The following is a 17,236-nucleotide window of genomic DNA, read 5'->3' on the forward strand; positions in this document are numbered from 1 at the left end:
CGTGCCAAAGTGGGCTTCATTATGTCACATCTAGCAGGAGAGGCTCTCGCCTGGCTGAATCCGTTATGGGAGAAAGGAGACCCGCTGGTTAATGATCTTCAATCTTTCCTAGAAGCTTTTCGCAGGACCTTTGATGAACCTGGCCGGGTCACGTCGACCGCTTCTGCCCTGCTTCGCTTACGCCAAGGAACCCTCACGGTGGCTCAGTATGCTGTTCAGTTCCGCACACTCTCGTCTGAGTTATCCTGGAACAATGAGGCCTTGCTGGCTAACTTCTGGGAGGGCCTATCTGGAAAAATTAAGGATGAGCTGGCGGAACGGGACAGGCCTACCATTTTGGATGACCTGATTTCCTTGGTGACCAGGATTGACCTGCGTTTTCAGAAGTGTTCCATGGAGATTAAGCGTGACAGGAGGTCCTACCACCTGGACTCTAATTCTTCCAAGACATCTACCTCATCCTCTTCTCCCGAAGCTATGGAGGTAGATCGAGTAAGTCTTGCCAGCCGCCGCCAGGAGGCGAGTCGCAAAAAACGGAAGCTGTCTGTACTGTGGTAGTTCCAAACACCTGATCCGCTCCTGTCCAAAGAAGTCGGAAAACTCCTGTGCCTAGGCTCGGTAGGAGAGGCCGCTCTAGGTAGAGAACGTTCCTCTCCTTCGTTGCAGATCTCAGTCTCCGTGACCTGCGGAGCAATAAAATTTTCTGGACTCTGTCTGTTGGACTCCGGAGCCGCCGGAAGCTTTATCCAGCAGACGCTTGTGGATCGCTACCACTTACCAGTTCAGGCTCTTCCCAACCCGTTGCGGGTAACCGCTGTCGATGGCCAGCCTCTGACCGAACCCGTCCAGTTCCAGACTGAGCCAGTGGAACTCCGGGTAGGTCTTATGCATTCTGAAAGAATCCGTTTTTATGTGTACCCTGGTTTGTCTCACCCCTTGCTTCTAGGTTTGCCTTGGTTTCGGAAACATGAACCAGTCCTTAATTAGAGAACAGGCGAAATTGTACGTTGGGGAGATTCCTGCTCGGACCGTTGTTTAACCCGGATTGAACCAGCTTCACCCCCGTCCAACCTGATACCCTGCCTGGATTACCATCCGCTTACTGGTCCTTCTCGGATGTCTTTGGGAAAAAGGAGGCTGAAAAACTTCCTCCCCACAGGTCGTATGACTATCCAATAGACCTTCTTCCCAGAACATCTCCTCCCCGTGGGAGAGTTTACCCTCTTTCCCAGGCAGAGACTCAGGCTATGTCGGACTACATCCAGGAGAACTTGGCCAGAGAGTTTATCCGAAAATCATTGTCACCGGCAGGAGCAGGCTTCTTCGTGAAGAAAAAGGACGGATCCCTGAGGCCCTGTATCGACTACCGAGGACTGAACCAGATCACGGTAAAAAACAGGTACCCTTTGCCTCTAATTTCAGAACTGTTTGACCGTCTCCGAGGGGCCAGGATCTTCACCAAGCTGGATCTCAGAGGGGCTTACAATTTGATCCGAATCAGAGATGGAGACGAATGGAAAACAGCCTTCAACACCCGTGATGGCCACTACGAGTACCTGGTAATGCCGTTTGGTCTAAGCAATGCGCCCGCTGTTTTCCAAGAGTTCGTCAATGACATTTTCAGGGATCTGCTTTACACCTGTGTTGTCTATCTAGACGACATTCTGATTTTTTCTACTGACTTGGTCTCGCATCGCAGACAAGTGCGCCTGGTCTTACAGAGGCTCAGGGAGAACAGACTGTACACCAAGTTTGAAAAGTGCCTCTTTGAACAATCCTTTTTGCCTTTCCTTGGTTACATTGTTTCCTCCCCAGGATTAAAAATGGATCCAGAGAAGTTATCGGCTGTACTCAAGTGGCCTCGTCCATCTGGGTTGAAGGCCATACAGCGATTCCTGGGCTTCGCCAACTACTACAGGCAATTCATTCCTAACTTCTCCACCCGAGTGGCACCCATCTCAGCTCTAACCCGGAAAGGTACAAATCCGAAGGATTGGCCTCCTGAGGTTGAGGAGGCCTTTGTTTCTCTCAAAAAGGCCTTTGCTGTCGCACCTGTTCTTCATCCTCCTAACTCCAATGAACAATTTTTTCTTGAGGTCAATGCCTCTTCAGTAGGTGCATGAGCCGTACTAACCCAGAAATCGTCCTCCGGGCAAATGCATTCCTGTGGGTTTTTTTCCAAGGTTTTTTCTTCCGCAGAGAGGAATTATTCTGTTGGAGATCGGGAATTGTTGGCTATCAAATTGGCTCTGCAGGAGTGGAGGCATCTTCTAGAAGGAGATCAGGTAATCGTATACACCGATCACAAAAACCTTGCTTACCTCCAAACTGCACAAAAGCTGAATCCTCGTCAAGCCCGCTGGGTTTTGTTTTTTGCTCGTTTCTGCTCGCCCAGCTGACAAAAATGTCAAAGCAGACGCACTTTCCAGTCCCTTTCTACCTCCTGATCAAGAAGAAGAACCGCAGCACATCATTGAACCCTCAATGTTAGTCACGGTCGCTTCTACTGATCTTGCCCGGCTGCCTCCTGGGAAGACTTTCATGTCAGCTTCTGAGCGTACTCGTGTTCTTCGGTGAGGTCACTCGTCCAAGCTGGCTGGTCACGCCGGCCAGAGAAAGACTCTGCAACTCATCTCCCGATACTACTGGTGGCCTGCCATGGCTAAGGACATTCTGGAGTACGTCACAGCCTGTCCTTCCTGTGCTCGTAACAAGATGGCCAAGCATCTACCCGCAGGTAGGCTTCAGCCTCTTTCAATTCCGTCTGCTCCCTGGCAACATATCGCGATGGACTTCATCACAGATCTCCCGATCTCATCTGGCTGTTCTGTGGTGTGGGTAGTGGTGGATCGCTTCTCTAAAATGGCTCACTTCGTTCCACTACCCGGTCTTCCAACTGCTCCTGAGTTGGCGGACCTGTTCATCCGGCACATCTTCCGTCTCCATGGTTTCCCTCTCCACATCGTGTCCGACAGAGGAGTCCAGTTCACCTCAAGATTCTGGAGAGCAGTTTGTAAACTGGTAAGAACTGAACTTGATTTTTCCTCAGCGTACCATCCCCAGTCCAATGGACAAGTGGAGAGGACAAAGCAAATCCTGGCTGGATTCCTGCGTCACTTTGTCAACGCCCATCATGACGACTGGGTAGACTTACTGTCCTGGGCCGAATTTTCTTACAACAATCAAGTACGTGAATCTTCTGGAAAGTCTCCCTTTCAGATTGTCTTCGGATTGCAACCTGGAATACCTCTTCCCATCTCCAGATCATCTGGCATTCCAGCTGCCGATACTTTCTCCGAAGATTTTTCTAAGGTCTGGAGAGATACCAAAACTGCTCTGGAGAAAGCCTCCCAGCGTATGAAAAGGCATGCGGACAAGAGACGTTTGGATGCGCCTATCTTTCGTCCCGAAAACAAGGTATGGCTCTCTTCTAAGTACATCCGGTTAAAGATGCCATCCTACAAATTGGGTCCCAGGTTCATTGGACCATTTGAGATCTTGAGACAGATCAATCTCATACAAGCTGAAGTTGCCCACTTCCTTACGTGTGCCTAACTCCTTTCATGTTTCTCTCCTCAAACCAGTAGTTTTGAGTCCCTTCTTTAAGGATCCGGGTACCACTCCTGACCCTGTCTCGGAGGATGATGTATTTGAGGTAAAACATATCCTGGCCGTAAAAAAAGTAAGGGGTAAGACCTACTACCTGGTGGACTGGAAGGGTTTTGGTCCTGAGGAGAGATCTTGGGAGCCTAGGGAGAACATCCAGGCTCCTCTTCTCCTTAAACGGTTCTACGCAGGCTTGAAGAAGAGGGGGTGTAAAGAGGGGGATACTGTTACACCCGGTCCCCGTTCTGGCGCTGCGCCCAGGTCTGCCGCTGTTACACCTGGCCCCCGTTCTGGCCCTGCATCCAGGCCTGCCGCTGCTCTCCGTTCTGGGCACTCACCTCAAGCCTCTCATGCTGCTGCTCAGGGTTCTGTCCTCCCTCCTGCCTCCTCCTCCTGGCGTTCTGTGAGGAGATCTGTAGCTAAGGCGATTAGGGCACGCCCGCCAGCTCTCTTGCCTTCTTAAAGAGGCGGCGTGCATTATTCAAAAAATGCAATCAACCAATGGCAGCGCACTGGCTGCTATTTCTGGCCTCTCCTCCATAGGGAGAGCGCCGGAGCAACGAGTATCTATCATTGCTACATCCGGTTCTCATGCTAACCTGTCTGCGCTGCATCTGCAGTCTCTGTGCATTATCTAATGCTCTCTGTTTCCACAGCATATCAGTATCCTGTGTTACCTGGTTATATCAGCAACCATCTGGGCCTAAGCCATCCCGTTCCGCTTACAGCCATCCGAGTCCAAGGACTGTGTGAAGGTCACTGAAACCGACTCCTTACCAACTAACCGGATCCAGGACCCAGCGCATTACAGACCCTGCTGTAACTTTTGTTATCCCTTTTGGTCCCGCTGGGACACCTGCCACGTGTTCGGGGTCTAACTGGAGGTAGCACCTGTGTCCTCCGGGTATTCCATTCTGGCCCTGCCTGAGGGGCTTTACTACGGGTGCTCGGGGCTCACTAGTCACGCCCCCTTCGGAGCCCCCTGGACCGTGGTCCCGAGGTTCCACTTAAAAAATAAATTAAAATAAAAATAAAAACGAATGTGAACTTCACGATCTCTGCCTCCGCTTCCATTCGTTACAACGGTCTCAGGGTGGAGAGAGAAAATGAGATGCTGCAATCTCCAACATGCAGGAATTGAGATAGGTGGTCAGGGAGAGCAACCGTCTAGGAACTCTGATGAATTTGTAATTGATGAAGCAAAATGAGGGACAATGTTTCGAAACTTGCTTTACTTTGCATTTAGGAAGCAACAGAATAATAAAAATAAAAAAATTCTAAAAAAAAGTTATATACAGCCTTTAAATATGAGAAACAAGATACAGGCATCAGAATTCATACTCTTTAGGTTTTGGGATGTAGGTCAAATCTCGGTGTATGAAACAGGGATTAGAATGCAATATCGGGCAACAGAGTTCAGCTCAAATTTAGATGTAGCAGCATGCAACAACATTATGCACCGTCAGGTTGGTGGCTGCAACATTTGGGATTTGGATGTTTTGCCCACAGCAGTTTGCCCCCCTGGGTACATTTCTCCCCTGCACATTTCATCCCCAGGATGTTTGGGGCGAATCTTCCTGGGGGCAAAATGTGCGGGGGCAAAATGTACCTGGGGACGAACTGCTGGGGGCAAAACTACCTATAACCGCAACATTTATATAGGATTGTACACAACCCCCACTAATGTCAGGACGTGGGTTGTGTATGCAATCCTACACTAATTGGTATATGGCCAACATTAATGTGAAATGTGCCCTTTTTTTATATAAAAAAAAAAAAAAAAAGGATGGTGGCACATTCCTGCTATAAAGGTTGGCCATATACCAGTTGCTTGATGCAACTGGTTTGTGCCCAGTAATATAATGTATATTATGAAATCAATGATCGCGAAGACTATCACCTTAAAAGTATGGCTATCTCATGTCATGTAAACTTTAAATACCCTATTAAAAATAAAAATCCTATATACTTTTTTTGGAGTTTTTCATATATCATACTGTAATTCATTTTGGAACAGGTGAGACCATTATGTTCTTTACTGTAGATTCCGCTTTGCCGCTGTTCTCCATATGATCATTGTGCCTTTCCTCTTCCATGTATATAAAAATATGCAGAAAACACGGATCCCACAATAGGCCGGTAATGAAATCTCTGTTCTCTTCTTTATACCGTGTCACATCGTAGCTTCTACAAAGAACGGCCATTGTATTTGTATTTGATGACTTAAATGGAGAGCCGTATCATTCTGAACAAGCGGCACAATGTAAAAGTGGGCCATGATATATCCTGATCAGCTGTCGGCTCTCGGGCGCTGACATGAAAGGGATTTTGCAAATGTCACAATTATAAAAAGTAGATATCCTCCAGGTGCTGATTTTTAGAAATGAGAAAATCCGGAGAGGACAAATCAGCCATAAATATGACACAATGGCGAGCATTATGGAATCGGCGTCTGTTACCATTTACTTTCACTTTTTTTTGTACTGCAAATAGGATCCCATTAACCATTGAGAAGAAAGTAGAAGATGAGCTTCACATTACAGAGGGAGGCAGCCAGCAATGCCGTCCTGTACCCCTGGAACAATATGGTCAACGGGCATCAGGGACCATTGTCAATGCAGAATGTAATGTACGGGTGGTATCATATATTGCATCGCCAACAGATTGGCTTAGGGTTAAATCCAGTGTGTAGAGTCTTTGGGACGGCACTTCACCCTTAAAGGGAATGTGTCAGCATGTAATGTGAGAGCAGCATGATGTAGGGGCAGAGAGCCCGATTCCAGTGATGTATCACTTACTGAACTGCTTGGTGTACTTTTGATACAATCCCTGTTTTCTCTGCCATAGATGTAGCAGTTGTCAGAATGGCTGATCTGTGTGTAACTCCGCCCACACCACGGATTGGCAGCTTCTTTTCAGAAAGTTGCCAATAACAGGAAGGGGCGGGGTTACATAGAATAGCCTGATTGGCAGGAGACACCTAGTCCTGTAGTGATAATCTCCTGCTGATAAAACACTGATTATATTGAAATTACAACAAACAGCCTAATAAGTAACACATCGCTGGAATCAGGCTCTCTGGCTCTATATTAAGCTGTTTTTAAATTAAAAAGCATAAACCTCCTAACAGCAATCATAGCCGCAAAAGTCATGGGTAAGGCAAGCAAGATATGGTCAGAATTGATAGTTTGGCAGAAGTCTGGGCAGACAGACGACAAATAGGTGTGATAAAATCAGGGTCGATGCTAAACAAGACTGGAGTAACAAACCTTCACAGATGTTAGGAACCAAGTAAGTGATGGGCAAGACATCGGAATTGCTACATCACTTTGTCTCCTGGACCTGCTCCTATAACGTCTGCTTCTCTAACTAGGTGCCACCATGTTGGTTCTTTGGGTAGTATTGGTGATGGAAGAAAAGTCAGTACCAGAGGCTCTGTGCAGCAATGGCTCAGTCCAGCCATAGAGGCTAGTGTGGCTAGGAGATGTATTATCATCCAGTTTTGTAGTATGGTTGTGAGTGCCATCCACATCGTATTAAACCTCCCAGCTTACTGCTGGGAGTTGCCAGTTATGGTCTATACTACATTTGGTTCCTGTTTTTTTTTTTTTTTTTTGCACCTATCCAGCCTGTTTTTTTTCAGACCTTGGCCCTTTTACTGACAATTTTTTTTTGACTTCTGACAATTTTGGTCCTTGTCATTCCTCCTGGTTCTGACCTAGCTACCTGACCATTCCTGCCATGCCGCTCCACCAGCCAGCGGCTTCTCCAAGAACTCAACCTCAGGGCCATGCAATGACAACAGGACCCTAGTGCCACCTATTGGAAGCTATGTTGCATGACATGTACAGGGTGGAGGGACCGTTAGGTCTCAAGAGGAACCAGGCCCTGGTGCTACTACAACTTCTGCATGGCTTACAGATACACGTATCCCACACGTCCACTTGCTCCATTTGAGAAGGAGACTTTCAATATATGGGTTCACCCTCTCTGCTGACCCCATAATTAGAAAACATGAGACCTTGTGTTCATCAGCAATCACTTTTATAAGAAATGGGAACACAAAAAACAAGCACTGGGCCCATGTCTACAAGATTGGGTTTTGGTGTTGTGAACATTAAGTGTAAAGAACTGCCATTTTTCCATTGGGACCATCTCTTTCGCATTTTATAATAAAAAATTAATGTTCAAGCCCAGATATCATTTTCGATTCTGTGTGTTATGATCTTGTTTTCCAAAGTTGCTTTTTTAGTCTAAGTGCTCTTTTCCACCTCCCCGGCATACGACGGGTTCTTAGCCAATTCCTCTGCCACTCCACCTCCGCACATCACCTGGAGCCTCTTATTTTTTTGGAGATTTCCTAGACTTCACAAGCGCTTCGCTCCGACCTAGTTTCCTACAGAGAAAGTGAAAATTGTGTCCCTTTTGCCCAGTCCTTAAATTAGCAATGCAGTGACCCTCCCCCTTGTTTTATGTTCCTTGGCTTGCTCTTAAGAAGACTATACTGCCTGCAGTCAGTGCTTTGGGCTCGGTCTCTTCTTGCCAGTCACGAGCGGAAATGCCTGCTGGTTTGATCCTCGGATGTTCTAAGAGAGATGCAAGGCTCTGGGGAACCTTAGAGAACCACTGTAGACACAGCGCTAACCGGCTGCGGGAAGGTCCCCGAGGCAAAGCTCTCAGCGATCAGTCTCTCTGCACTCAATGACTCTGCCAACCTCAAGAATATAGAGAAGGCAGGGGTCAAATGGCAGGATACTGCCTACAGAAGAAATAATCAAAGAGCTAAAGTAATAACTAAAAGAAAAAAAACTATCAGTAAATATGAATCTCTGTAATTTCTATTGCCATTACCGTAAATCTCATCCTCATCTCACATTTAAAGTGAATTACGTAAATGAACTATTGCTAACATCAAGTTTTTGTGACATTCATTTTTTTAACAATATTTGGCAAATTTTTTTTCATATCACAATCTTTTTGTTGTAGAGTTTTTATAGGTGTTTATAATTTGTTTTTTTATTTTACAAAAACTGAACAATGCTACAGTCTATAGCAAATGATCGAAAATTGTAAATACTTTTCATTTGTCAATTTTGGGGTTTGTGGAAAGTCTTTTATTTGGGTGCAGTTTGTTCTTTTTCCCCAGAACGATTCTACATATAAATTAAGGTATCTTTCAAAATCCTCTGCACTCATTCCAAATAACAAAGCTACTGTGGATACAGAAAGTATTCAGACCCCTTTACATTTTTCACTTTGTTTCATTGCAGCCATTTGGCAAATTCAAAAAAGTTCATTTTTTTCTCAGTAATTGCTCAGTATTGAGTAGAAGCACCTTTTGAACTAGTACAGTCATGACTCTTCTTGGGAATGATGCAACAAGTTTTTCCCCCCTGTATTTGGGGATCCTCTGCCATTCTTCCTTGCAGATCCTCTCCAGTTCCGTCAGGTTGGATGGTGAACGTTGGTGGACAGCCATTTTAAGGTCTCTCCAGAGATGCTCAGTTGGGTTTAGGTCAGGGCTCTGGCTGGGCGGGTCAAGAATGGTCACAGAATTGTTCTGAAGCCACTCCTTTGTTATTTTAGCTGTGTGCTTAGGGTCATTATCTTGTTGGAAGGTAAACCTTCGGCCAAGTCTGAGGTCCAGAGCACTCTGGAAGAGGTTGTCATCCAGGATATCTCTGTACTTGGCCGCATTCATGTTTCCTTCAATTGCAACCAGTCGTCCTGTCCCTGCAGCTGAAAAACACCCTCATAGCAGTATGCTGCCACCACCATGTTTCACTGTTGGGATTGTATTGGGCAGGTGATGAGCAGTGCCTGGTTTTCTACACACATACCGCTTAGAATTATCACCAAAAAGGTCTATCTTCGTCTTATCAGACCAGAGAATCTTATTTCTCATAGTCTGGGAGTCCTTCATGTGTTTTTTTAGCTAACTCTATGCAGGCTTTCACATGTCTTGCACTGAGGAGAGGCTTCCGTTGGGCCACTCTGCCATAAAGGCCCGGCTGGTGGAGGGCTGCAGTGATACTTGACTTTGTGGAACTTTCTCCCATCTCCCTACTGCATCTGTGGAGCTCAGTCACGGTGATCTTGGGGTTCTTCTTTACCTCTCTCAGCAAGGCTCTTCTCCCACGGTTGCTCAGTTTGGCTAGACCACCAGGTCTAGGAAGACATCTGGTGGTCCCAAACAGCTTCCATTTAAGGATTATTGAGGCCACTGTGCTCTTAGGAACCTTGAGTACTGCAGAAATTCTTTTGTAACCTTGTCCAGATCTGTGCCTTGCTACAATTTTGTCTCTGAGCTCCCTAGCCAGTTCCTTTGATCTCATTTGACCTGACATGCACTGTCAGCTGTGAGGTCTTATATAGACAGGTGTGCGCCTTTCCAAATCAGCTTAATTAAACACAGCTGGACTCCAATGGAGTAGAACCATCTCAAAGGGGATCACAAGGAAATGGACAGCATGTGACTTACATATGAGTGTCTGAGCAAAGGATCTGAATACTTATGACCATGTGATATTTCAGTTTTTCTTTTTTAATAAATTTGCAAAAATTTCTACATTTGTTTTTTTTTCAGTCAAGATGAAGTGCAGAGTGTCCATTAATGAGAAAAAAAATTATCAAATGGCTGCAATGAAACAAAGAGTGACAAATGTAAAGGGGTCTGAATACTTTCCGTACCCACTGTACATCCTGTATTATACTCCAGAGCTGCACTCAATATTCTGCTGGTGGAGCTCTATAGTATATATACCACACAAGACAGGAGAGGTAACTCTGGTCTGTCCTCCCCGTGGGCTCGGAGGCATGAGTCCAGTAACCACATCCAGAAAAATAAGTGATTTGTCACTTGCTTTTGGTGGATGTGCTTCTCTTATTCATGTAATTGCACACTCCATTCCCACAAGCTTAAAAAAAAAAAAAACATGAAAAAGTCAGAAATCAAAGGTGCAGCATGATGAGATGCATCAGATCTCCCTGTGCGGCTGTCACACATCGGCTGCGAGGTGACAATCAAACATCACTGAGCACCTACACAGGCAGTTACCAGCGGAGGAAAGAAGGAGGAGAGCTTCACACATGACTGCAGGGGTGTAATAAAGCACTGCCACCATTACATCTCCAAAAGGGGCTCTATCTTACCTATGCCTAAATATGCAGTGACACGTGACATCACGGCTACGTGCACACACAGAATATTTACCCTTTGCAGACTGGAGGCGGATGTGCAGTACCCAGATGCGGCCACTATCAGAAGACGGCATTTCCGACCGGCAGCGCCTACTGCCAACACCGACGACAGCTGATCGGCGACTGGTGTTAGACCTTGACCGATCAGACATTGATGACCTATCCTCAGATAAAGTAGTGGACAATTTCTTTAACAAACAGTAATTTCTCAACACTCCACCATACACATAAGTGCTCGGCCAAGAATTCATCTGTTTTCAATGGGGAGACAGGAGAAAGCCGCTGCCAAACTCTTCTGGCAGAGACTTAATCTTCCCTGAAAATTAAAAGAATAAAAAACATTGAAATTTCAACTGCCTGATCCTTCTTTCCCCGGCATCATCTATCCAGGGTCAGTGTGGAAGCCCCATCAGATGGCCAGCCAGTCCTGCCACAATTGGTGGTTGCAGAAGATTTTTACCTAATGTGAATGGGGTCCTTGTAGATAATGGCAGATGGACCCTGCATTTGTGCTTTTTTCCTATAGACCATGGGAATACAACAGATGTTTCTTACTATAATCCTGTCTCACATGGATTATCCTCTCACCTTTGCAGGATGTCGTTAAGCTCTGCCGAGTATATCGCGGGAAGGGCAGGACTGGGACCATTCACAATCAGTGATACAAGTTTGATCCATTTCGGACAGTCGAAGGCTCGATTCAGGGAGCACATCTCATAGAGAATACAGCCCAGAGACCTGCAAATAAGGAGAAGACGATCAATATCCCAAGAAAATGAGATCGTACAATGGTGGAGGAAGTTGTACAGCATGTTTCTCTAACTCTAACTATAGCTACAGATGTAGCAGAACTGATGCAGTTATTGGAATGATAAGAGTTTAATAATATCACTTATAGAGGACCTGTCACTGGGTAAAAAGTGGCCAGTTTTTGCTTTTATTTTACTTCCCCTGAGTATTCTGGCTTTGGTTGTTTTTATTCTTTTAATCCTCCCATGCGATTGCACAGATATGGGTCTTTTTATGTAGTGCTTATTTTTATGGTCTATATCCAGGGGGAGGTGCACACAGGATCCTCAAGGGCGTGTCTCTGGCTGTTCTGCATTATTACTATGTGAGCCACACCCCCTTTATAAAGACCAAAAAAATCCAAATTTTAAGGCCAATGTCTCAGGAACTGTACGACAGAAAAGAAAAAATATATTACTACTCAGAGAATCAGCAGGAATAAAAAAAATAGCACAAACTGGGCACTTTTCATCTGGTGACAGATCCTCTATGATGGAAAGACTATGACCCTTTTTTTGGCTCCTGGGACTCTATGCATGTCCTATTATAAGAAATCAGTATTAGTGGTGGTTTAACAGGTACTACACCTTAGCTCCTGCTGAAGTGAATGGGAGCTGAGCTGCAGTACCCTAGAATGGCTACTACAATGTATGGAGCTGGGTTGTTCCATCTCTGTATACTGTTCACTTCTAACCATTACAGACCCAGACACTATAGACAAGGCACCCAACCCAGCCCACTTGGAGAAGGCCCTGACCCACCCACCTAGGAAAAGGCACTCTGACCAGGCCCCCACAGAAAAGGCAGCCACCCATATGAACAAGGCCCATGACCTGGACTCTTCAGACATGGCAGGGAAATTGGGAGCCAGTGAAGGGATTTGCAAAGAGGGGAAGCATGAGTGTAGCGAAGAGAGAGATTAATTAGCACGGCAGCACGGTGGCTCAGTGGTTAGCGCTGCAGCCTTGCAGCGCTGGGGTCCTGGGTTCGAATCCCACCAAGGACAACATCTGCAAGGAGTTTGTATGTTCTCCCCGTGTTTGCGTGGGTTTCCTCCGGGTACTCCGGTTTCCTCCCACACTCCAAAGACATACTGATAGGGAATTTAGATTGTGAGCCCCATTAGGGACAGTGAAAATGTGTGAAAAATGTAAAGCGCTGCGGAATATGTTAGCGCTATATAAAAATAAAGATTATTAATAAAGATTATAATTAGTCAGGCAGCAGAGTTAAGGACCGACTGGAGGGGTGCGAGAGTGTTACAAGGCAGGCCACAGAGGAGGATGTTGCAGTAGTCGAGGCAGGAGATGATGAGGGCATGCACAAGCATTTTGGTAGAGTGAGGGTTCAGGAAAGGACAGATTCTGGAAATATTTTTGAGCTGGAGGCGACAGGAGGTGGAGAGAGCTTGGAAATGCGGTTTGAAGGACAGGGCAGAGTCAAGGGTTACTCCGAGGTAGCGGACTACCGGGACAGGGGAGAGTGTGAATTAATTTATTGTGATAGCTAGATCAGGTAGGGAAGGTATGCGAGATAGAGGAAAGACAATTAGTTCAGATTTGTCCACATTGAGTTTGAGGAAGCAAGAGGAGAAGGAGGATATGGCTGATAGACACTTTGGGATTCTGGAGAGCAGAGGTGACATCTGGGCCAGAGAGGTAAAACTGAGTGTCATCAGCATATGGATGGTACTGGAAGCCGTGGGACTTTATGAGTTGTCCCAGGTCAAGGGTATAGATTGAGAAGAGAAAGGGTCAGAGGACAGAGCCTCGGGAGACACCAACAGAGAGGGGGGGGCGAGATGAGGAGGTAGTGTTGGACTAGGAAACGCTAAAATGTGCGGTTGGTAAAGTAGGAGGACGGGTCTAGAAGAAGGAGTATGGAGAATTGTCTGTTGGCTTTGGCTGTAAGTAGGTCGTTAGTAATTTGGGTCAGGGCAGTCTCAGTGGAATGGTGGGGACGGAAGCCAGATTGTAGGTTGTCGAAGCGCAAGTTAGATGCAAAATGACAGGAAAGTTCAGCGTGGACGTGCTGCTCAAGGAGTTTGGAAGCAAATGGGAACAAAGATATGGGGTAATAGCTGGACATAGCGCTCGGGTCAAGGGATGGGCGTGATTGTGGCATGTTTGAAAACAAAGGGGAAGGTACCAGAAGTGAGCCACAGGTAGAAGAGATGGGTTAAGGATGGGATAAGTGTAGTGTTGATGTTGGGGAGGAGATAGATTGGGGTCAAGTGCACAAGTGGTGAGGTGTGATTTGGAGAGTTGAGCAAGCTCTCCTTCAGTGATTTTGGAGAGGGAAGTGATGGGGTTTGGGCATTGGTCTGGCATACAAAGGAGTTGTGGTGGTCGGACAACAAAGGCTTGCCTTGTTTGGTCTATCTTATTTTTTGAAGTGCGTGGCAAAGTCCTCGGCAGAGATTAGGGAAGTCGGAGGGGGCAGTGGAGGGCGGAGGAGGGAGTTAAAAGTGTTGAACAACTGTTTGGGGTTGTGGGATAAGGAAGACCGACCATGCCCCCACTAATCTGATATTTATGACCTATCCTAAGGATATGACTTCGATATCAAAGTCCAGGAGAACCCCTTTAGGTTCAGATTTGCGGATGTCAGAGCTGCGGAGGGCTGCGTAGTTCCTCCATGAAGCTCCGCCCACTGCCGCACCTCCTCCGTTCAGCTCCACCTACGTCTGCATGCGGCCTGCGTACCTATGTTTAACATTGGGTACGCAGGACATGCGGATATACGCGTCCGCATGCGTCGTTTTGACGCTGCAGCGACCTGCGAACGCAACATGTTGCATTTTGTTGTGTTCGCCGCAGTGTCAAAGTGACGCATGCGGACGCATCAGCATGGCCTGCGTACCCAATGTTAAAGATAGGTACGCAGGCCGCATGCAGACATAGGCAGAGCTGAATAGAGGAGGTGCGTCAGTGGGCAGAGCTTCACGGAGGAACTATGCAGCCCTCTGCAGCTTTGACATCCGCAAATCTGAACCTAGCCTTAATGCGGTTCCTTTGCACTTGAATATTGATTACTTGACTTCGCCAGTGCTAATTCAGCATATTTTTTTTATTTGTGGATATAAGAAAAAAATGAACAAAAATCATGATGATATTTCATTGTCAGGCTGAGCCAGCCCCTTCCATAAATTCACACTCTGAACCCTTAATAATATTGTGCTGGAATTTTAAAGCAAGATCCCTACAAGAAAATCAGCAAGAAAAATAAAGAAATCAATGAAAGATTGATTATTTCTTAATGTGACAGAATATATACTGCCGTGACGGGAAGTTCCTGCTGCGGAGAACTTGTCCTCTAACTATGGCGACTAAAGATCATGGAGGACAAACCCAAAGAATTTGTGCCAAAGCAATTAATGTACAGTAATAGGATAAAATGGTGGAACCCTCTGCACCGGTACCCAGAAAGTATATTTGATCTGCAGATCTGATTTTTTGAGAGGGGTACACTATGCTGGGATATTGTACCCCAGTCCTCCTGCCTTAACATCCATACTTATAATGGTCCAGGTCTTCACACCACCACGTCGGCAGCCGACTGACGGCCTCATTTCCCTGCTCTGTCACATGCATCCTTCCTTATAACCTACTGTGATAATCTCCTTGTAAAAAATGTCTCTGCCTTCTCTAATGTCCTGTACCTAATGGCTATGACTGTGCAAAGACCAGTCAGATTCACTCATAGAATAAGAGTGAGGGGTGGAAAAGTTGCAAAAATGCAACAGCCACGTGCAGAGTCACAGCAAGAGGCCATGGGCAAACAATGGCCAACACACACGTGGACAAAAGTATTGGGTCACACAACTTAAACATTAAATTCTGTTTTTCCATTCAGTCCATTGCCACCAATGTATAACCTCTGGCCACGTGGTGTATAACCTTTGGCCCCTCAGCCCCCAGTATATAACCTCCGGCCCATCAGCCCCCAGTGTATAACCTCAGTCCCCCCCAGTATATAACCTCCGGCCCTGTGGTGTATAACCTTCGGCCCCTTAGCCCCCAGTATATAACCTCCGGCCCATCAGCCCCCCAGTGTATAACCTCAGTCCCCCCCAGTGTATAACCTCAGTCCCCCCCCAGTGTATAACCTCAGTCCCCCCCAGTGTATAACCTCCAGCCCCTCAGCCCCCAGAGTGGTGCAGAGCTCACCGATACCAGTGCGGTTCTGTAATAGGACCTACCAGGGTAACATGTTCGGTCATGACATTTCTTCCTTCCTAAATCTTCCCCATCACCTGTGAGTGATATTATTGAGACGTGGAAGGAATCGCAGCAACTCAGCCACAAAGAGGAGACCCCGTAATGAGGGGGGCCCGAATGCTGAGGAGCAGAGGGCAGAAAAGTCTGCTGACTCCATAACTGCAGAGTCCAGACCTCCTTTGGTATTAACATCACTACAAACACAGCTAGATGCAGCCTTACATCACCAAGCACAATGCCGAGCGTAGGAGGGAGTGGTGTAAAGCTGCCACCACTGGACTCTGGAGGAAACGCATTCTGTGCAGTTAGGATCACACTTCTCTATCTGGTGTCTTAAGGAGAAGTCCACATTTGACTTCACTGTGCCCAATGTACAGTTTGGTTAAGAGGACAATGTTATGGGCTTGTAATGAGGGGTCAGCCTCGGCCTCTTAGTTCCAGTTCAGGGAAACCTTAATGCTTCAGCACAAGACATTTTGGACAATTGTAGCTTCCAGCTTAAGGGAACAGTTTGTGGAAGACTTTTTTCTACTCCCCATTATTGTGCCCAGTGCACAATGTCCAAAAAGACATGGATGGGGGAAGTTTGGTGGAAGAACATGACCGGACCTCAGCCCCATCCAACACCTTTGGGATGAACTAGAGAGGACATTGTGAGACCTGCCTCTCCTCAATATAAGTGTTTGACATCTCAAATGCTCTTCTGGATGAACTGGCAAAAATTCTCACCGACACCTCTAAAATCTTATAGAAAGCCTTCCCAGGAGAGCTAGACCTGTTATATCTGTCGAGAGGCTGACTCCATATTAATGTTTTTTCCATCAAATGAATTTACCAAAATCCAACTTCCGAGATGTCATCTAATCAAGCTTAAAGATAGTGTTATCTGAAGCACAGATGGAAACGTAAGCCTCAGCTCCTACCTCCCCTAGACAATACCCAGAAATGACAATTGTCTCCAGACTCCAGTGAAGAATAAGCGTGAACCGGTGTCTCTTTGATTAATGTGACAAATTGACAATACAAATGCAACGCCAGAAGCGACCACTGATTAATCCCCAACGTCTTATTAGTGTGGTGCACAAACTGAGACCGGCCTGGAACGGAACGGATGATCCTCAGCTTAGTGTCATTGGGAATATTGTACCGAGGACAGAGATTCAGTGACAGCGGCACTTTGTACGCAAAAATACACTCATCAAAAAAGTAGACAGCTGGGGAAAGGGTGGAAACGAGGATTTCAGAAGATGGTCTTAGTCCTATTCTTACAATAATTATTTTTTAGGTTTGTGCCAGGCAAAGCCAAAAAATGCAATAATTTGCATACATAAACGAGACGGAGCTCATTACAGAATGATAGGACCATCTTTTCTCCAGGTGCTGGTTCATTCCATCCCACCATCGACGCTTGGTAATAGACC

The 17,236-nt window shown here is 46.3% G+C and overlaps 1 protein-coding gene across 2 annotated transcripts in view; it reads right to left on the reverse strand.

Moving 5' to 3' along the window:
* LOC141096814 (serine/threonine-protein kinase Nek11-like) overlaps positions 1-17,236 on the reverse strand; it is a 168,599-nt gene that overhangs the window by 18,723 nt on the left and 132,640 nt on the right. For both annotated transcript variants that reach the window (XM_073583660.1, XM_073583666.1), the window contains exon 6: positions 11,395-11,544. In XM_073583660.1, coding sequence (XP_073439761.1) covers positions 11,395-11,544 — 150 coding nt within the window. The remainder of the gene's footprint in view (positions 1-11,394; positions 11,545-17,236) is intronic.

This window comes from Dendrobates tinctorius, unplaced genomic scaffold, assembly GCF_039654945.1.
Source record: "Dendrobates tinctorius isolate UK_male_01 unplaced genomic scaffold, ASM3965494v1 ptg000009l, whole genome shotgun sequence".
In the NCBI taxonomy this organism is placed as follows: Eukaryota; Metazoa; Chordata; class Amphibia; order Anura; family Dendrobatidae; genus Dendrobates; species Dendrobates tinctorius.